General features: G+C 50.1%; 1 protein-coding gene across 9 annotated transcripts in view; it reads left to right on the top strand.

The window, feature by feature from the left end:
* The window catches only part of TLN2 (talin 2), a 222,880-nt gene that overhangs the window by 168,825 nt on the left and 32,553 nt on the right, over nt 1–21,502 (top strand). For all 9 annotated transcript variants that reach the window (XR_008311436.1, XR_008311437.1, XM_053272347.1 and 6 more), the window contains 14 exons: nt 1,191–1,399; nt 3,291–3,410; nt 4,457–4,654; nt 6,173–6,312; nt 7,084–7,177; nt 8,023–8,112; nt 9,806–9,928; nt 10,144–10,287; nt 10,917–11,078; nt 13,137–13,277; nt 16,000–16,181; nt 16,791–16,923; nt 18,191–18,292; nt 19,123–19,293. Coding sequence is in view for 7 of the 9 variants with exons in the window: in XM_053272347.1 (XP_053128322.1) it covers nt 1,191–1,399; nt 3,291–3,410; nt 4,457–4,654; nt 6,173–6,312; nt 7,084–7,177; nt 8,023–8,112; nt 9,806–9,928; nt 10,144–10,287; nt 10,917–11,078; nt 13,137–13,277; nt 16,000–16,181; nt 16,791–16,923; nt 18,191–18,292; nt 19,123–19,293 (2,009 nt within the window). In the remaining 2 variants the exon portion in view is untranslated. The remainder of the gene's footprint in view (nt 1–1,190; nt 1,400–3,290; nt 3,411–4,456; nt 4,655–6,172; nt 6,313–7,083; nt 7,178–8,022; nt 8,113–9,805; nt 9,929–10,143; nt 10,288–10,916; nt 11,079–13,136; nt 13,278–15,999; nt 16,182–16,790; nt 16,924–18,190; nt 18,293–19,122; nt 19,294–21,502) is intronic.

Raw genomic sequence — 21,502 nt, forward strand, 5'->3', positions numbered from 1 at the left:
AATGCAAATCAGAGCGGACCCTGCTCAGCAAAGGGGACAAGTCATACTTGCTACCCCAAGAGCAGCTTTCTGTTGGGTAGGACGGTGCCCTCCGACCCTGCTCTTCTCTTCCAGACGATCACTCCCTCCCCTTTCGGCCTTGCTGTTTCCATCACAAAACCGGCTCGCACAAGGTTCCCAGACTAGGGCCGGACACTGGTCCCACCCTAATTCCAATTGTATGAGCTGCCTGATTCTGTCTTGGTGGTTGTGTTGATTCTCCCAGCACCAGCCTTGGACCAGAGCCTCCTGTCTAGCACCATTGGCTCTCCCCAGTGGATGTCGCTGGCTGTCACCAAGATGCAGCTTCTTGGGATCTAATGGTCAAGAAGCACACTGGATGTTCCAGATGAGCATGTGCTGCTCGGAAAAAAGGCTAAGGTGCAGCCAGATGCTGTGTGTGTTGGATGGGGACCCAGCCCCAGTGTGGTTTCATAAGTCTGCAATGTAGGCTTGGGTCAGGGCTGGCCAACCTGAGCTCTCTAGCTGCTGCTGGGCTACAACTCCCATCATCCCTGCCAGTATGGTGGCTGGGGATGATGGGAGTTGTAGTCCAACAGCAGCTGGCGAGTCTCACATTGGCCGCCCCTAGCCTGGATGTTTAAATATGCTTGATTAGGGAAAGTTGTGCAGTATTGGGTCATCCATGAGTTTACCTCTTCTATCCATTAGGCTGGAAACAGGTTTTATAAGCATGTAAATATTTATAATCTGGGTAGCCGCGTTGTACAGAAACAGGCTCCGTTCATTCTGTAACAGCCTTGCTATCCGAAAAAGAAACATTTTGCCTCCCCCCACCACCCCGCTCCCAGTGATAGGCTGCCTGCAAACTGGGAGAAACTGGGCTGATCCAGGCATCCTGCAGGAATTCCCAGTGGGTTCCCAGATGTGGTTGGACTACAACGCCCAGCATCCCCTGGCACAGTGCCCGAGCAATGGCTTGGGGTGATGGGAGTTGTTGTCCAACCACATCTGGGGACTCAAGTCTGAGAAACGGTGTTTGAGAGACAGGCCAGATAAAAAACACAGCCAATAGGTTCAGTAGAAAAGGATCTAGTGAGGAAACCCAGTCACTGGACTGGATGAGGGATCCCTGCCTGGGCGGCGCGGATGCTTTCTCTCCGGAAGCAAGGCTCTTCCTCTTGCTCTAGGGGTGGCTGCAAGAGAGACGGCTCAGGCCTTGAAGACCTTGGCGCAGGCGGCCCGGGGCGTGGCAGCATCCACCGGCGACCCCACCGCTGTGCACGCCATGTTGGACTCGGCGCGGGACGTGATGGAAGGGTCGGCCATGCTCATCCAGGAAGCCAAGCAGGCCTTGGTGGCTCCCGGCGACGCAGAAAGCCAGCAGAGGCTTGCACAGGTGAGGCGCTGGGGCGGTGTCTGGCCATCCCGGGGTTGCAGAGGGAGGATCTTGTGCAGCTCCTGTTGGGGACCTTGTAACAGAACCTTTGGGTGGGTTCTGGTGGGTTTAGGGGTTATCCTCTGCTACCTGAGCAAAGAGGCACCTTTTAAAAGTGGCGATTCTCTTGATTGAGCAGGGGGAGAGCAACTGGCCCTATCCGTCCCCAGCACAGCATCCCTCCAGTGGCTGTGGCTGGTGTCTGCCTTATGTTTCTTTTTTAGATAGTGATCCCTTTGGGGGCAGGGGGCCATTTTATGTATTTATTTATATTTGTGTAAACCACTTGGGGAGCTTTTGTTGAAAAGTGGTATACAAACATTCGTCGTATTCGTGGGTTGTGTCCCCTGTTCTCTCTCACAGGGATTCCCAGATGTTGACTACAACTCCCAGCATCCCCAGCTACAATGACCTTTGGTTGGGGATTGTGGGAGTAGTAGTCAACACCATCTGGGAATCCCTGTGAGCAGGAACACAGGCTTGTGTCCCATGAGACAGACCTCTCCGCACCTCTTCTGCTGCCTTTACTGGTGCCCAAACTCTGCCTTGGCCTCCTTTCCCTAAAGTTTATTTTTTATTTTATTTTTTACATTTATATCCCGCTCTTTCTCCAAGGAGCCCAGAGCAGTGTACTAGATACTTAAATTTCTCCTCTCAACAACCCTGTGAAGTAGGCTACACTGAGAGAGAAGTGACTGGCCCAGAGTCGCCCAGCAAGTCTCGTGGCTGAATGGGGATTTGAACTCGGGTCTCCCTGGTCCTAGTCCAGCACTCTAACCACTACACCACATTGAGCTTCTTGGTCCTTCTTCCCAGCTTTAGCCAAGCCTCAGTTCATGGCAATGCATTGGCACCGATCCACCCCCATTCTGCTCCCATTCTTTCTCCCCCACACAATTCTCTTTCCCTTTTTTGTCATCCCTACACCCAAAGTTTTAGATTGTGAGCTCCTTGGAGACAGGGATTTTGCGGGGGGGGTCCATGGTTTGCTTTTGTTTTAGTTGATTTTGTGTACTATACCACTTTTTGGCCATCATTGTGCTTATTTTGTGCTTATAACTGCCCTGAGACCTTGGGTTAGGGCAGTATAAAAATGTGCTAAATAAATAAAATAAATAATAAATATTTTATTTTATCTATTTATTATATTTGTAGACCGCCCCAAACATATGTCTCTGGGTGGTTTACAACAACATAAAACAAATTAAAGCATCCAAACAATTTAAAAGCACAATTCTAATTAAAAGGGTTGGGTGAATAAATGTGTCTCTAGAGACTTTTAAAAAACTGTCGGAGATGGGGAGGCTCCTGTCTCAGCAGGGAGTGGATTCCAAAGGGTGTCGATGGGGAAAGAGCCGGTGGCAGCTGCAGACAGACCTCTTTGGATGATCTCAATGGGCGGTGGGGCTCATAGCGAAGAAGACGCTCTCCTAAGCTGGTCTGCAATCGGGGCTAAATGAGTTCGCGTTTAGAAACAGTCAAATCTCAAGACAGAGCTCAAGCCCACGTTGTGAAATAGTCTCACCCAAGAGCAGCGGCAGCAACATCCTCAAAACTGCATGCCGGAATAAGCAAAGCGGCACCGCAGAGAGCTTGCTGGCTGGAATTGCTGGCAGCCCGGGGAACGGGAGTTGGCGGTGGCTGCTGGTTCTGCTTCGCTTCGCTTACGAAACCCCGTGAAGGGCCACCGAGGCTGCAGGGGTTTCCAGCAGCAGGCCGGTGTCTGCCTCTCTCCGCCTGTGCATGTCGTGAGCCAAGGCGACCTCCGAGCATCAGCCTGGCGGCTGCTCTGCCCGGTGCCGAGGTGTCTGGCGGCCACCTTGCTCACCTCCTTGCTTGCCTCTCCCTGCAGGTGGCCAAGGCCGTCTCCCACTCGCTGAACAGCTGCGTGAACTGCCTGCCTGGCCAGAAAGACGTGGACGTGGCCCTGAAGAGCATCGGCGAGTCTAGCAAGAAGCTGCTGGTGGAATCGGTGAGGGGGCCTTTCCTTGGCGGGCTCTCGGAGAGAGTTTGCAAAACGGAAAACGAAAGAAAGCTGGTCTTCAGAAGTTAGAAGCAGATGTGCCGGCGAACTTCTCTCTTCCCGGCTCCCTCAGACTCTGCCCTAAACACCCTTCTGTTCAGTACCTGGGGTTGGAGAGCTGGTCTTGAGGTAGCAAGCATGAATGGCCCCCTTTGCTAAGCAGGGTCTGCCTTGGTTTGCATTTGGATGGGAGGCTAGAAGTGTGAGCACTGGAAGAGATTCCCGTCAGAGGATGGTGCCGCTCTGGGAAGAGCATCTAGGTTCCCAGTTTCCTCCCTGGCGGCATCTCCAAGATAGGGCTGAGAAAGATTCCTGCCTGCAACCCTGGAGAAGCTGCTGCCAGCCTGTGATGACAATGCTGAGCTAGATGGACCAATGGTCTGACTCAGTATATGGCAGCTTCCGATGTTCCTATGTCTTGTGGTAGCAAGACATTTGCTAAGCAGGTTCTGCCTTAGTTTGCATTTGGATGGGAGACAACATGTATGAGCACTGAAAGATATTCCCCTTAGGGGGTGGGGCCATCTCTCAGAGGTAGAGCATCTGCCTTTCATGCAGAAGGTTCCACACATTCCCTTCCTGGCGGCATCTCCAGGTAGGGCTGGGAGGGACTCCTGCCTGCGACCTTGGAGGACGGCTGCCAGTCAGTGTCGACAGATCTGGGCTAGATGGTCTGTCTTGGTATAAGGCAGCTTCCTGTCTTCCCACCTTTACGTTTTAGGCCCCAAGTAACTTCCAGAGGGTGGAGAAGCTCCAGGTTGCCCCCCAGCCATCACACACACAAACACACACACACACACACACACACACAGAGCACACAAAAAAGGATTAAAATGTGTTTAAAAAATTATTTATTATTTATTTATTTATTTATTTATTTCTCTGTAAGCCACTTTGGGAACTTTTGTTGAAAAGCTGTATATAGATATTATTCGTATTGGTGTTCGTAAATAACGGTGACCTTCAAAGCCGCCCTGGGCTCCCCTGCCTTGCAGCTGCCTCCCAGTTCAAAGTCCTTCCAAGAAGCTCAGAGTGAGCTGAACCAGGCGGCTGCCGACCTGAACCAGTCAGCCGGGGAGGTTGTCCACGCGACTCGGGGCCAGAGCGGGGAGCTGGCGGCAGCCTCCGGGAAGTTCAGCGAAGACTTTGATGAGTTCCTCGATGCTGGTATCGAAATGGCCGGGCAAGCTCAGGTGAGTGTGCGCCCCCCCCGCGGCACTTAACCTGGAGCTTGGAGGGGGAAGGGGGGGCTGGTGTGGGCCTATCCTGGGCTGCTCTACTTTCTTTCCCCACCCCCCACCTCCACAACCCCTTCGGCTTCCATGCACCTGGGTCTGTAGATGATCACTTAACAAGGGTCTTAAGCGCCCATTGGGACACGTCTGTCTGAAAGGTAAGAATCCCGACTTTCCTCTCTCACAAAATTCCAGACGTCTGCGATGAAAGCAGCTCTCCTCCTCCTCCTCCTCCTCCAGCTGATACACTTCATGGGTGTGGGCAGGGTGCTTTCCAGACTAGACCCTGCAATGGGGGTCATGTCGGATCTCGGAAGTTTGTTTCCACACTTCCTGCGCCGTGACACCGCAGTCCTTATGCGGACAGCAGGCTGCCGTTCACATAGCCAATGCCTTGTTTCGGATTCATTCGCTGCGATATAGAGCTAGGACGTCGTATATCCGGCATAAGAACGTTGCTGTTTTTTTTTCCGGGTTGTTTGTTTCTGTGAGACTGCTGCTCCCCCTGCTGTTTACATTTCAAATTTGACCTGCCTGAACGGAGGTATTTTGCTGCTGTTGAGGAGCTAGGCTGGGAAGCGCCCAGGAGAGGTAATGTTAGAGAGGGTGAGGCTAGTCATAGGCTGAGTCCGGGCACCCTGCGTCCTCTTCCCTGGGAGAGAGACCCAACCCACACACCCCAGACACACACTCATAGTAATCGCAGCAGCAAGGAAAGGCCTCTCTCCGTGCACACTTAAGCACTCCTGTTGCTGTCCCGACCAAGGCCGGGCTAAACTTTTCCTCCCCACTCCCTCCTCTTTGCATGCCTGAGAATTCTGAGCTCAGAACTGCGGGTGTCCAAAATGTCACTTAGTCAGCTTAGTGGGTGCCTGGACAAATAGGCGGGAGTCAGTGCATCCTTGGGCGAGAGCGGGTCCCCTTCTCCAGGCTCTGGGGCCCCAAGAACCTTCCGGTCTGTTCTGCAAAGACAAACCCACCCCACACTGGTGAGTCTCCCAGCAGCACTGCTGTGCACCCTGCCCACCAGAGCGGGCCCGTTGGCCGTTTGCATGCCAGTTAAGTCCTTGCAGCAGCAGCAAATGAACTGCTGCCCTTCAAGGCCACGGTAGGTTTGTGGCGTTGCCTCCGGTGCCGAGCAAACAGCTGCCCTCCCTGCTGCTCGTCAGACAATGGAGGGCTGGTTGTGCCAGGCAGAGCCTTGCGAGGGGACGGCCACCCGGAGGCCTCGTTCCACAAGTGGTTAACAGCTCAGCCTTCCTCTCTGAAGGCCCCTGTTGTTGAGGCCCCGGGCTGCTTGTCTGCCCACGTGAAGCACAGCCTTGTCTCCCGTGTCTTTTTGAACGCTTTCCTCACTGAGCCGGTGGGCTCCTGGGGGATGCCATTGGAGACGGTGAATGCAGCCCTGGGTGGGTTCGCCACCTCCCCTCCTCGTCGCCTCAGCCCCTGTCCTCTTTTGCCCTCCTGGCCTTCCAGACGAAAGAGGACCAGATTCAAGTCATCGGGAACCTCAAGAATATCTCGATGGCTTCCAGCAAGCTGCTCCTGGCCGCCAAGTCGCTCTCCGTGGATCCGGGGGCTCCCAACGCCAAGAATCTCCTGGCGGCAGCAGCAAGGTAAGGGCCAAAGATGGCCTGGGGGTGAAGCCGGGCCAACTGGCTTGTTGTTGTTGTTGTTGTTAATATTACATTTTATATCCCGCTCTTCCTCCAAGGAGCCCAGAGCGGTGTACTACATACTTGAGTTTCTCCTCACAACAACCCTGTGAAGTAGGTGAGGCTGAGAGAGAAGTGACTGGCCCAGAGTCACCCAGCTAGTATCATGGCTGAATGGGGATTTGAACTCGGGTCTCCCCGGTCCTAGTCCAGCACTCTAACCGCTACACCACGCTGGCTTGTGATTGCTGAGCTGCATCTCCTCAGGCATCGTTCCACTTCCAGTCTTTCTCCATTTTATTTTGTTTTTTAAACGGATAGCCCACCTTTCCACACAGTTGGGCTCAATTGTTTGCCAATTGGATAATGCATAATAAATGAGTAAATTTAAATGGATAAATGCCTGATGAAATTGCACAACTATAATAATGAAAACAACAGGACCATTTTTGCAGCAGCAAAATCACTGAATAGCAGGAAGCCTAAACATCCTTAAAACAAACAAACAGTAAAACTAAGAACCAGCAATAAGCATCAGTGAGAAGCCTGAAGGAAAATTAATCCGGGGCCTCAGACCCGTGAGGGAAGGTGCCTCACAGATCAGGGGAGATGGTTCTAAAGGGAATCTGAAAGGACAGGCAGGAGGTGCTGAGATGTTCAGCCTGGATGCTGTTCTCTGTTTTCACACAGCAAAGGATGAGCCACATGATCAGCCTCCATCTTTCCTTCTAGGGCTGTGACAGAGAGCATAAACCAGCTCATCACGCTGTGCACGCAGCAAGCTCCAGGACAAAAGGAGTGTGACAATGCTCTTCGGGAACTGGAGGTATCTGGCTCGGTTCTCGGTTGGCTGTTCTTGGGGGCCTTTCAGGGCTTTTGAGAAGGGCTACTGGAGATCTTTGATGGGTAATCACTGTTCATTGCCCAGAGATGCAGGTTTGGGGCAGTATAGAAATATTATAAATAAATAATGGCCTCAAATCATCTTCTTATTAATATGGACACCGAATCCCAGGCTGAATTGGCTTCATCCCTTGGTTCAATAGCTAGCCTCATTCGATTGATATTGTTTGCTCTGAATTCCATTCATTTCTGTAAATCCAGAACAGTGACTGGTTTATATGGTTGGCTTTTTTCTCCTAGAATGAACCCCAGATAAAACCTCCTGTTTGTAACAGGGACTCGTCAACTCTTTATAACTTGCTTGAGCCACAGATTAACTCCTTGGATACTGGTATATTTGTCCAAAATTTGATCAATGATGCCTATCCCAGGAGATGGGGTTTTTTTGCAAATGCTTGAAAATGGTGTGGGTTTTTTTAAATTAATACTGGGTTTTAAATGTTTTAAATGATTTTAATTGTTAATTGATTTGAATATTTTAATTGTAAACCATCCAGAGGCACATGTTTGGGGTGGTATAGAAATATTTTAAAATAAAAAAATAAATTAAATAAAAATAAATAGGCTAGCGTGGCCTGACTTTAGGGACATGTGCCAGTGAGTGCTTGCAGCTACATTTTGGTGGTTGGCCTATGATTCCCACCCCCACCCCCCAGCCCTACTGGTTAAAGGATGATGTTTGTTGTGGAGCAACATCTGGGCACCCAAGGCTGGAAACTCCTGCTCTCATCTTTTGATCCACTTACCGTGTACCTTGGTTGTTTTCAGACAGTTAAAGAGATGCTGGAGAATCCCAACGAACCTGTGAGCGACCTCTCCTACTTCGATTGCATCGAAGGTGTTATGGAAAACTCCAAGGTAGCCCTTTGATTTCCTTTGCTTACCTTCAAGACCAGAATAATACTTTAGTATAATGTCCATCAACACTCCCTGGTGTTAGCACACCAGTGCATGGGGTTCAGAGAGCCAGAATTCCCAAGAATGCAACGTATCTTCCTTCCAACATTTGGAAACATAAAAATCTCTGTTTTTATTTTAGCATATCAGTAAGTTACTACATTCTTCTGCTATCTGTCACAGGGGTTCCCAGCTGAGCCAATAGGAATTTCAGTCCAGCAACATCTGGGCTGGGAACTCCCGATCTATAATCTCTGGACAACTTGACAAAACGGAAACTGCTTTTATTGGGCTTTTTGATAAGTTCTTTTAGGCCCACATGCTAAAAATGTGCTGTGAGAATATCTTTAAGGGCTTGTCAGCTTGTCTTTGTAGGAAATCCAGGTTTAATTCACATAGTTAGAGAGTTCCTGTTGCATAAGGGCAGGGGCCAAGGGACTACGGCAGCTGCAAGTATCTATATACCACTATTCAACAAAAGCTTTCCAAGTCATAAGGGGAGGGAAGCAAAGGATAGGGAAGGGGAGGGAAGCGGGAACAGGGGCATAACGAAGCTGGAGTGGGCCCAGAGACAAAATTTTAAAATGGGCCCCTTGCTGATGCACACACATTCACTTCACATGTGACTTGCCTCTAGGGGGCCCCTCGAGGAGTGGGGCCCCCAGGCAGCCGCCTCCCCTTGCCTAATGGTAGTTACGCCCCTGGGCGGGAAGGAAGGATATTCCCCATCCAAAAATGCTCATAGTCTAAAAAGATATGTCAGGTAGACACCAGCAACACAGCCACTGGAGGGATGCTTTGCTGGGGTTGGATAGGGCCAGTTGCTCTCCCCCTGGGTGCTTTCCAGATTAGACCCTGCAATGGGGTCATGGCATATCTCTGAAGTGTGCTTTCGCACTTCCTGTGTTGTGACACTGCAGTCCTTACGCTGACAGCAGAGAGACGTTCACGTTTCCGATGCCTTGTTTTGGATTTAATTGCTGTGGTTTATTGATAAAACGTTGTATGTCCGGCATAAAAAGGTTGCTCTTTTGGGGGGTTGTTAGTTTTCTTGAGACTGCTCCCCCTGCTGGGCACTTTGCTATTTACATTTTGAATGCAATTTGCCCGAATAGGAGCATATTGCCACTGTTGAGAAGCTAACTGGAAAGCACCCCGCTCAACAGAAAAGAGCCATCAATTTAAAAGGTGCTTCTTTGCTCAGTTCACAGGGGCTGAGACTACTTCGGCACTAGCCTCGGCAGAGTGAACTATTTTGTTGCATCAAGGGAGGAAGTCTCTAGATCAAGCCTCTCTTCTCTTAGGGGCTAACTGAGGGCAAGGCCTCAGCCCCACATCAGCAATATGGAGAAAAGACCCCAGGGGTCTGCCTTAGAGGGTAGTACATCGGATGACGGAGAAAATAAACGTGGATGGACTTTGAACTCTTGAAAACAGGGCTGCATAACTTTGGCCCACTAGCTGCCTTTGGACTACAGCTCCCATCATCCCCAGCCACAATGGGCAATAGCCAGTGTCCAGCATCTGCAGCAGGGCCGAAAGTGCGTGCAGCCCTGCTCTCAAACTTGATGTCACTGCTAGGGGGTGGTGTGGCGGGTTCTTGCTACAGCAAAATGTGCTGAGAGGTTTGTTTTGCGTCCCCTTTTTTCGGAAGGTGCTTGGAGAGGCCATGGCAGGGATTTCCCAGAATGCCAAGACAGGAGACCTCCCAGTCTTTGGCGAGTGTGTCGGGGTGGCTTCCAAGGCCCTCTGTGGGCTCACTGAAGCAGCTGCCCAGGTGAGTCGGGCTTTTCTAATGCACAAGATTGGTTTGTAGACCCTTTGGACCAAGAGTTGGGTGAAAATATTCTTATGCAATTAATTAATTAATGTCAAGTGGACCAAATGACTTGATTGATTGATTGATTGATTGGTATTAATTAATTAATGTCAAGTGGACCAAAAAGTGAAAGCACTTTCAGAAGCCTTGCATCTTCTTTGATCTTTGTCTAGGCCGCTTACCTGGTGGGCATCTCGGATCCCAACAGCCAGGCGGGCCAGCAGGGCCTGGTGGATCCTATCCAGTTCGCCAGGGCCAATCAAGCAATCCAAATGGCCTGTCAGAATTTGGTGGACCCAGGAAGCAGCCCCTCCCAGGTAATGTTTGCATGCATGCTGACCCCTGCTTATATTTTAAATCCTGCATAAAGAAATTGGCTGTTCCCTCAGCAGAGAAAGTGGGGCTCTTTCCATGCACAGGGACCTCTGGCCTGCAGGCACAGGCACGCCCCCGGCTTCTGCTCTGAAATGGAATAGTCCCAGGACACTGCTCCTGTGCTGCTTACTAGCCGGGTTGGTCAACCCTTGTGTCCCATCTGTCCATTCTCTCCTGCAAATGCCTCCCTCCCCCTATAAAGGCATGTTTAGGAACAAAGAAAGCTGCCATATACTGAGTCAGACCATTGTTCTGTTGAGCTCAGTATTGTCTGCACAGACTGGCAGCGGCTTCTCCCAGGTTGCAGGCAGGAATCTCTCTCAGCCCTCTCTTGGTGATGCTGCCAGGGAGGGAAGGAACTTGGAGCCTTCTGCTCTTCCCAGAGCGGCCCCATCCCCTGAGGGGAATTTCTTCCAGTGCGCACACATCATCAAGTCTCCCATTCATCTGCAACCAGGGCGGACCCTGCTTAGCGAAGGGGACCAGTCGTGCTTGCTCCCACCAGACCAGCTTTCCCCTGGTAACGTCCAGTTCCACTCTCTCAGGCTGGTGTATCTGCTCTGCCTTCCAGGTGTTATCAGCCGCCACCATCGTGGCCAAGCACACGTCTGCGCTCTGCAACGCCTGCCGGATCGCTTCATCCAAGACCACCAACCCCGTCGCCAAGAGGCACTTTGTCCAGTCTGCCAAGGAGGTGGCGAACAGCACGGCCAACCTGGTCAAAACCATCAAGGTACCAGAGGGCCTCTGGAGCTGCTCTCATGGAGGTCATTGTCCAGGCAGCCTCCACTGAGCACAAATGAAAGACTGCTTTTTATTTGTTTGCCTGTTTGTTTGTTTGTTTGTTTGTTTGTTGTTTTTACATATTTTTATACCGCCCAAAACCTACGTCTCTGGGCGGTTTACAACAAGATAAAAACAAGGTAAAACATTAGTTAAAAACAAAAAAATTAAAACACAACCATTTAAAAATTTTAAAACAATATTCTAAAACAATGTTAAAAACAATCAAAAGAGTATCAGTTAAAAGCCTGGGTGAACAGATGCGTCTTTAAAGACTTTTTAAAAATTGTCAGAGCTTTGCTTTGCCGTCACTTCATTTCTCTGTCAAGTGTCGTGTCTCCATCTGTGCAGGAGTGGAGTCTGCAATGCCCTCAGGCATATGGCTCTGAATCTCGCAGGAAGCCCTTAGCCCTGACGAGGATCCTGGGGAACCCCTGCACCCCTAGCGTGCAGCGAGCATATTGTGGCTCTGCTGTTAAATGTAATCCTGCCTTTCACGGTGAGATGTCTCCTGTCCTCATTGCACAAGAGGTACGCAGTCTGGGAGTGCTTCTGGATCCACACCTCTCCCTGGTGTCCCAGGCTGAGGTGGTGACCAGAGGTTCTTTCTATCGGCTTTATCCGATATGCCAGCTGCGTCCATTTCTTGAGATGAATGACCGCAAAACCGTGGTACATCTGCTGGTAACCTCCAGACTTGACTTCTGCAATCTGCTCTATGTGGGGCTGCCTTTGTACGTAGTCCGGAGACTCCAGTTGTTACAGAATGCAGCAGCCAGGTTGGTCTCTGGGTCATCTCAGAGAGACCACATCACTCCTTTGCTGATAGAACTACACTGACTGCCAATAGGTTTGCAGACAAAATGCAAAAAGTGCTGGTTATAGCCTATAAAGCCCTAAAAGGCTTAGGCCCTGGACATTTAAGAGAACGTCTTCTTCATTATGAGCCCCATTACCCATTGAGGTCATCTGGAGAGGTCCGCCTCCAGTTGCGGCCAGCTTCGCTGGTGGCCACACAGGGACGGGCCTTCTCGGTTGCTGTCCCAAGACTGTGGAATGTGCTCCCTGCTGAAATACGATCCTCCCCATCTCTGGCAATATTTTAAAAGAACTTGAAAACCCACCTCTTCACCCAAGCTTTTTCAGCTTTTCAAAATTTTAAGTTTTAATCTGTTTTGACTTTTAGATTGTCTAAATCAGTGATTCTCAAACTTGGCTCCTCAGGTGTTATTGGACTTCAACTCCCATGATCCCCAACCAAAGGCCACTGAGGCTGGGGATTATGGGAGTTGAAGTCCAATAACACCTGAGGACCCAAGTTTGAGAATCCCTGGTCTAAATTGTTTTAAGATTTTTGTGTATATTTTAACTTGTTTTATGTTATTGTTAACCGCCCAGAGATGAAAGTTTTGGGGGGTGTACACATTTGACAAATAAAATAAATAAGAAGCAAGACCTTGTTCCACTAAAATTGGAGGGATAAAATAACAGGTGTGAAAACTAGAAGCCGTTGAAAGTAGGGAAGGAAGACACAACTGCAGCCCCTAGAGCGGGGACGGGGGGGGCAACCTTGGGCCTGAAGCAACTGCAGAACTACAACTCCCATCACCCTCAGCCACCCTGTGCCTACCCTGCCCCAGAATTCCTGACTATTCTTTGGCAGTCCAGAAGAAGACAGCTTTTAATTTTTCCCTCTGTACTCTGTATCAAAGCAGCTGTATATTGCCCTAGGAACATAGGAAGCTGCCATATACTGAGTCAGACCATTGGTCCATCTAGCTCAGTATTGTCTACACAGACTGGCAGCGGTTTCTCCAAGGTTGCAGGCAGAGGCTGGCCTCTTCTCCCATGAGGTGTACCCCAAACCACAACTCCCCCCCAGTCACCAGAACATCCACTGCTGTTCCGCATTGGCTCTTGCCTCTTAGAGACAGGGCAGTTGGCATCTCTCAGTGAGTTGCCTCTGCTCTATGCCTCCCTGAAGCCAGGTTTTTTTCCCCCTTGCTAGGCCTTGGATGGCGACTTCTCAGAAGACAACCGCAGCAAGTGTCGGGTTGCGACTGCTCCGCTGATTGAAGCTGTGGAGAATCTAACAGCCTTTGCGTCAAACCCAGAGTTCGTCAGCATCCCGGCGCAGATTAGCGCAGAGGTAAGAGGAGAGCGTTGCTAATGCCGTAATGACGTGAAGCCCTTCTTTGGTCTGCCATGACCTCTTTCTGGATGTCTGCGCAGACAACAGAGGGGAGAGGGGAGGGCTCAGTCCTAGCCTTTCGCTCATCTTTGCATCCCTTTTGAAAGCAAGCGGGCTTCCATGACCTCTCTAAGTCATGGTCTGCAGCACAACCTTTCTATCGCTTTTATACAGTTGTGGCTTACCCCTGGGAATTGTGGTTTGGCGCTAAGAATTCTGTGAGGGATCCCAGAGGCTCCCCAGGGTCCCCATGGGGACCGAGATTACCATTGAACCTGTTCCCAGGGTCCCCATACAGGCAGGGAGGGCCATTTAACCATTTTAAGTCTGTAAGGCAGAGGTGCCCGGTGTGTGTTCCGTGCCACCTTCTTTTCCAGGCATGGCCGGTGCTGCTTGACTTGGGTCCATAGACTGATCTGCTGCTTTTAATCAGTTAGAATTCTACTTTTATTCTGTTGATCTGAGTGACTTGCTTAGCAGTATTCTCTGAGGCATATGTTTTTCCGTTGTTGTTGTTGTTTTTTAATGGCTTCTATCGTAATCCATTTTGAGGGCCTTTTGCAGCCAGAATGGTGAGATACAAATTGGCGGGGGCAGAGGCACTCAACTTTTCACTACATTTTCAGGACCACTCGTGGCTTGGCGGGAAATTGTGTGTTTCTGCGGGGTTTCATTTAGCCATCATGGCAGATCGAGAGCGGTATAGCTCTCTCCCTCCTTCTTTAAGTTTTCCATGCTCTGCTGCTGCAATCCAAGGGCCTCTCCTTGACCGGGTTATGATTCTCCACATGGCTCTCTAAGGCAGGACTGTGTCAATTAGTTAGAGTCTTTAAGAGGTGGAGAAGCTTGGTCCCACCCCGTTCTCTTAGTCCTACGTGGCTCCAAGGCAGTTCTTCTCAGCTTCTCTTCATAATGTTCCTTTCACTTTCACTTCAAGTTCATCTTTTTGTTTCTGTATTCTCCTAGCTTCCCATTATTCTTGTCTTGTCTTGTCTTGTCTTGTCTTTCTCTCTCTCTCTCTCTCTCTCTCTCTCTCTCTATATATATATATATATATATAAATAATTTTTTTATATTTTTTTTTAAGAATGTTCTCTAAGCTTTTCATCTCCCCCACCCCCAGCACCTCTCCCTCCTCCACTTTTGCTGGGCTCTTAACCCCTTTTCTTCCCCTCCTTGTGCCTGAAGACCTACATGAAATGCACAAAACACATCCAGACTACAGAGTCGTCGTTCATTTCTTTTTTGCTTCGAACCATGGGTCAGGCTGTGACCTCCGCCACCATAGCTCAGTGGCTCAAGCCCTGGCATATTAAATTCAGCATCTTAGGACCCCCACTAAAGTTTTTGCTCATTCGACAGGGGTGGCTGCAATCTCAGCGGTGTTTTCTACAAATGCTCTGGTCCCAGACATTTGCAGGGTGGCTACCTGGAGGGCCCCCTCAACCTTTACCAGGCACTACAAATTGGATACCTTCAGCTCTGCTCAAGCAGCATTTGGGAGGCAGGTACTCCAACAGGTCCTTCCTTCGGAGTGTGGGGGGGTGCTCTCCCCCTAGATGGGACAAGGGCTGTGGTATGTCCCCACTCAAGGAGACGCCCTTGGATGACAGAGCAGAGAATGGAGCATTGGCTCACTGACCATGAGGGCTTCTTCTTGCTGCTGCATCCAGAGGCGCTCTAACCCCTGGACCTTGGGGACCCGATCCAGTCCTTCAAGGTCGAGGGGGGCCTCCAAATGGCCGGGGCCAGGGGCCTCCGACAGCAACCCCACGCCCTCCTCGCCAAACCTCCATGCTTTAAAAAAATCATTATTCTCATTACTGCGGCCAAGGGGTGGCTGCGGGAGGGAGTGGAGCAGCCCTTCTCCCCTCTCCCCCCTTCCCCCGGTGGCAGCAGGGGCCAGAGTGACGCTGGGACCATCCGTTCAGGCCAGTGTCTTTTTCCACACACACAAAAGCACAGAGGTTTCGTGGGGCGGGCGCGCTGCGGGCGTGGCCGTTTGGCGATGGGCCCCCCAGGGGGCCTCACGGGGGGAGGAGCTGGCAGCTGGGTGTTCCAGGCGCCCAAATTGCCTAGGTGCGCCCCTGGCTGCATTCAAGGTCATCTTGACCTGCCCTTTTTAGCACCCGTGCCTGCTCTGCAGGGACTCTCGGGGAGTATCTCTAAATAATCTGCCTGGAAAACAAAGATTCTCCTAGGGTCCACCATTTTAATGGACACTGTCAGTTTTTAGTAATTTTTATTGATGTTTTTCTCCAACATACTGTTAGTTTCCAGCCTTTTTGGAATTTGTGGGGGTTGCTCCTAGTTCAGCGTTTTTTTCTGGTTATTTCCACTAAGTGTTTTCCCTTCTTCGAGGTACTCTTGGCTTTCTTGCCCTAAAAGGACTAGGTGGGGCTATCGTTTTTAAGACTAGAGTCTTAAAGACTCTAACTAATTTGCATAGCCCTGCCTTAGAGAGCCACATGGAGAATCATAACCCACTGAAGGAGACGCCCTTGGATGCAAGGAGAAGCCCTCACGGTAAGTGAGCCAAGGCTCCAATCCCCTTCGAAAGCCATCTAAGCCAATGGCCATCATCATCATCAACACCACCTTGTGGACGAGACAGGTGTTCTGGAGTACTTTTTTTGGCTGCCTGAATGCTAAGCAATCTCTCTCCTCTTCGACCCCCCAGGGCTCCCGTGCCCAGGAGCCCATTCTGATGTCCGCCAGGACCATGCTGGAGAGTTCCTCTTCGCTGATCAAAACCGCTCGCTCACTGGCCATCAACCCAAAGGACCCGCCTACCTGGTCTGTTCTTGCCGGCCATTCGCACACTGTGTCCGAGTCCATTAAGAGTCTCATCACCTCCATCAGGTGCCGCAGCATTTTTTCCATGGTATTTCTCTAAGCATTTGCAATACAAATGAAATACTTGCTGCTCCTCTCTCCAGCCCCTTGGATTACATTTCCGCCCTTCACATCACCATACAGGCTATTGGGGATGCATAAAGGCGTTTAGTGCCATCTCTTCCAGTCCCTGAGAGCTCCCAGCTGTCCTCTCTTGGATCCTGGAGCACAGCATTGAATAGTGTTTACCTGAGCAAAGCTCAGAACTGCCACCTGAGATACTTGGTGGCAGGGTGAGGAATCCTGGGGCGCAGCTCTTGCCTTGTACGCCGTCTGGTTTGCATGTCTAAAAACATGACAATCCCAAACCGACACTTGGGTTGAGTGAGTGCATATTTGGCCAGGCAGAGAACTTTCTGGGGCCAGAATCTCCAAAGAAGGTTTGGGGAACTTTGGGTGGCTCCAGACGCTAGCTTGTCATTAGGGCAGGGATTCTCAGCCTTGGGTCCCCAGAAGTTGTGGGACTACAACTCCCATCTCCCTGCTGCAGAGAACTGCTGCATTAGGAGTCTGTTCTGAGTGTTAGCTAATGCTGTTGCTGTCTCCATTTCACCCACCTTGGCCTCTACACAACAGAGACAAAGCCCCAGGCCAGCGGGAGTGTGACTGTTCCATTGATGGGATCAACAGATGCATCCGGGATATCGAGCAGGCCTCCCTGGCTGCAGTCAGTCAAAACCTGGCCACAAGAGACGACATTTCTGTGGAGGTAAGGAAAGCTGCCCATTGCCAGGGGTCTGTGGCGGGAGAGGGGAGAAAATCTCCCTCTGAACCAGATGGGCGTGTTCACTTGTAATCCAAAATTAACATACGGGATGGTTAGGGTGGCACTGCACAGAGAAAGCACCATTCGGTTTTGTACAGACTCCTGCCAATACTAGAGACTAGAAGATTTTCCCATCATGCATTGCTGCCTTTTTGCTAGCTGTCTTATGGATGTGCAAATGCAGCCAGACTGATATATGTCTATGATTCTTAACAGAAAGGTTGTTTGTCAGCAGCAGAACGGAATTTCTTCAGGGTACAGTTTTGAAGTTTACCTTTTCTCCTGACAAGCTGTTCAGGGAATTGGTCTTGTTTAAAAGATAATGAGGGGGGGGGGAGGAGAAGGAAGCCAGGAGTCAAGGAAAAGGATGCACATAATATAAACTGGAGAGCGGGGAACAGCATCACTTAGCATTTATCGGAGCCAAGCTTTCATTTCCTTTTCCATGTTTCTGAGGCAGGAAGCCAGAATTTCACTTGGAGGATAATTAATAGGCGCACTCCCTTTTCACAAACAGAAGAGAGAGAGCTCTACCCAAAGTTGCACTGGAGATTTTTATTTTAATCCACACGTATTTACTGTCATTAATGACTATGGTTCATTTTGCATAAGCTTGTTACCATTTTTCCCCCAAAGCAGATCATAGTTGTAATCACCCTTAGCATTTATACAGTGTCGTAAATGTTCAAAGTGTACCACAGATGTGATCTCCATCATCTTTGCAAGCCTGGGACGCTGTCTAAGATATACTGCACGGCGTTACGCATGGGGTGCACCGTAATGTTTGCAGAGCTGCATGCTGTTTGTCAAGTGCAAAACTCACACAAACGGAGTTGTGCAGCAGGGCAGCCATTATATTGTGGCTTCATTGCCACACAACTTTTGCCTGTTGCGCAAGAGCGCAAACATTGCACTCCACCATGTGTCATGTTGCACAGTATGCCATCCAGTGTTGTTGAACCCATTTTTCAGAAGGAAGACAGAGGCTGAGACCACACAGAGACGTAAGCCTCCCTGAACATTTTGGCACTGAAATGGAAAGGCAGGATAGAATTTTTTTTCAATAAGTAGTTATTTATCAGTATGTGAGGGTGTGTGTGTGTGTGTGTGTGTGTGTGTGTGTGTGTGTGTGTGTGCGCGCGGATCTTTCATCAAATGGGATGCTGCTGAATTTTCATTGGATTGTGGATGCCGTTTTGTTCCTTCTCAGGCTCTGCAGGAGCAGCTGACATCCGTCGTTCAGGAAATTGGGCATCTTATCGACCCGATTGCCACGGCGGCTCGAGGCGAAGCTGCTCAGCTTGGACACAAGGTAGGCCCCTCTGCAAAAAGGCAGTGCTGACCACCTGTGGGTCTAGTGCAGAATTGTCAGAAGAATCTGGACTGCGCGGAGGAGGGTTGTGAGCAAAGGCATAGATGGAGTTGTTAGTAATTTGAGGAATTGGTTGTCCTCACTAATCCCAGTCTGCTTCTACCTGAGCCTGTTTTTGTATGTGCTTTCAAACTTCTTCTCCTGATCTCTGTTTATAATACAAAAATAGAAAGTGCCAAAATTTAATGATGGTATATCTCCCTCCGTCTCCCACAGTCCACATAGCCGAAGAGACAATCTTTGCTTTATACCTTTTGATTCTATTAAGTGCCACATCAGTTTCGAAAAGAACTGGATCTGATGTCAAAGTTCTTGTGGGTTTGCCTGTGAAACATTCCTCTTCCACTGTGGATATGCCCAAGGAGCGAGAGGCAGCATTCTTGCATTTATGCAGTTCTTTTGAGGTTGTGGGGTTGTTTTTTAATTCAAAACAAAACAAAACCTTATACCCTGCCCTGGTAATCTGTTCAACAGCCCTGCAAGGAAGTCTAACATCCTAATGTTAAGGGGAGGGGCTGAAGCAGAGAGATGAGTTGCTTGCCAAAGAACACTAAGCAACAACTCTATGGCAAAGGCAAGATTCAAATCAGGGATCACCAGTTTGTTAATTTGTTTGGGAAACTTGTCTGCCCTTCCTTCACAATCAAGTCCCAGTTTACCTTTGGGGAGAGGACACTCTTGGCTGCTGGGCTGCTCTAGGAAGGTTGTCCTCTCTTGATCCTGAAAACGGCTAACTTGAAGATTCTCAGTGGCCTCCTTTGGTGTCGTAGGTGACGCAGCTGGCCAGCTACTTCGAGCCGCTGGTCCTTGCTGCCGTGGGCGTGGTCTCCAAGCTGATGAATCACCAGCAGCAGATGACCCTGTTGGACCAGACCAAAACGCTGGCCGAGTCTGCCCTTCAGATGCTCTATGCAGCCAAAGAAGGAGGAGGAAACCCCAAGGTATGCCAGTCTCTAGGTTGCACAAAGGAGCTGAGATCCAAAGGTGGCATCCGGAGAGGACTACCTCTTGCACGGAGGTAGTAGCCAAACCCCAAGGCCACTCAGCTTCTAGCTTGGATCGTACTGTTGGGTGGCGTTCTGGTGTCACCAGAGATTATGACCCATGTTGACGGATAGCAAACTGAGTGGCAGCAGCAGGTTCTCACATTCAACCTCCCTCTGGGAACTGCAGTTGTCATTTAGGAAGAACCAGCTTCCTAGTGGGAGGAGAGCCAGTCTTGTGGGAAAGGGAAAGTGTGCTGTCGAGTTGATGTCGACTCCTGGCGACTGCAGAGCCCTGCGGTTGTCTTTGGTAGAATACAGGAGGGGTTGACCATGGCCATCTCCTGCACAGTGTGAGATCATGCCTTTCAGCATCTTCCTGTATCGCTGCTGCCCGATAGAGGTGTTTCCCATAGCCTGGCAACCTGGCAACCTCTCGAACTGGCAACGTCTGGCTTGCTAGTCAAGTCATTTCCCCGCTGCACCATTAGGGGGCGAAGCCTTGTGGTAGCAAGCATGAATTGTCCCCTTGGTCCACCCTGGTTTGCATTTGCCCTTGATTGGGAGACACTATGTGTGAGCACTGGACCCAGCGTCATGGTGGGTGTTCTGGTCAAAGACTGTAATTAGGTTTATCTATTTATCTAGCTTCATGTTGGGAGGAGTGCTGGGCTTGTGAGAGCGTAAATTGTCCCTTTTGCTAAGCAGGGGCCACCCTGGTTTGCATTTGAATGGGAGACTACATGTGTGAGCATTGGAAGATATTCCGCTTGGGGATGGAGCCACTCTGGGAAGAGCACCTGCCTGCTTGCATGCAGAAGGTCCCAGGTTCTCTCCTTGGCAGCATTTCCAGATGGGTGGCGGGGGTGGGGGGGGAACCAGGAAGCTAACTTACACTGAGTCAGACCCTTGGTCTGTCTAGCTCAGTATTGCCTACCCAGACTGGCAGCAGCTTCTTCAAGGTTGCAGCAGGAATCTCTCTCAGCCCGATCTTGGAGATGCTGCCAGGGAGGGAACTGGGAACCTTCAGCTCTTCCCAGAGCGGCTCCATCCCCTGAGGGGAATATCTCCCAATGCAAACACTTCTAGTCTCCTTTTCATATGCAACCAGGGTGGACCCTGCTTAGCTAAGGGGGCCATTCATGCTTGCTACCACAAGACCAGCTCTCCTCTCACAGAGTCTCCCATTCAAATGTAAACCTGGGTGGACCCTGCTTAGCAAAGGGGACCATTCCTGCTTGCTACCACAAGGCCAGCTCTCATTTGTGTATTGTGGGTCTAAAAATAGGATTTTTGTGAGCAATCAAGCGGAATGCTGACAGATGAGGAGAGGCTCTGGAGATTCTCTTAATGGCCCTTGTGCAGACATGTGCAATTAAAACTCAGTCTTCAGTCATCATCTCTGTCTGATTACCGTCTCCCCTGATGAGCTCATGGAGTAAATGCTGTGTCTTGCTCAGGAAAAACTAAATACGTGAGTTCGAAAGCTATTCAATGTCTCAGGTTTGGGGGAGAAAATGAAAGCTTTTTAAATAATTGCTTTTTGCATTTCCAGCTACGAATTAGAGAGAGAATTCTATGTTTTAAGTTGCTCAGAATCTGATCCATTCCCGTTGCTTTATCTCCACCCTGGTTAAAAGAACCCTTTGTCTTTTAGAAACATAGATAGCTGCCATATACTGAGTCAGACCTTTGGTCCTTCTAGCTCAGTATTGTCTTCACAGACTGGCAGCGGCTTCTCCAAGGTTGCAGGCAGAAATCGCTCTCAGGCCTATCTTGGAGATGCTGCCAGGGAGGGAACTTGGAACCTTCTGCTTTTCCCAGAGCGGCTCCAACTCTATCCCCTAAGGGGAATATCTTACAGTGCTCACACTTCTAGCCTCCCATTCATCTGCAACCAGGACAGACCCTGCTTAGGTAAGGGACCAAGGCATGCTTGCTGCCAGTTCTCCTCTCCTCTTGAGGATGCCAGGGAGGGAACTTGGAACCTTCTTCATGCAAGCATGCAGGCTCCATCCCCCGAGGGGAATCCCTTCCAGTGCTCACACATGTAGTCCCCCATTCCAGTGCAAACCAGGGTGGAGCAGTTCATGCTCTCTGCCACAAGACCAGCTCTCCTCTCACACCAAAAGTAGTTTTTTTGACATCGAAGGGACTCAGGATGCAT

This window comes from Hemicordylus capensis, chromosome 10 (genome assembly GCF_027244095.1).
Source record: "Hemicordylus capensis ecotype Gifberg chromosome 10, rHemCap1.1.pri, whole genome shotgun sequence".
NCBI lineage: Eukaryota > Metazoa > Chordata > Lepidosauria > Squamata > Cordylidae > Hemicordylus > Hemicordylus capensis.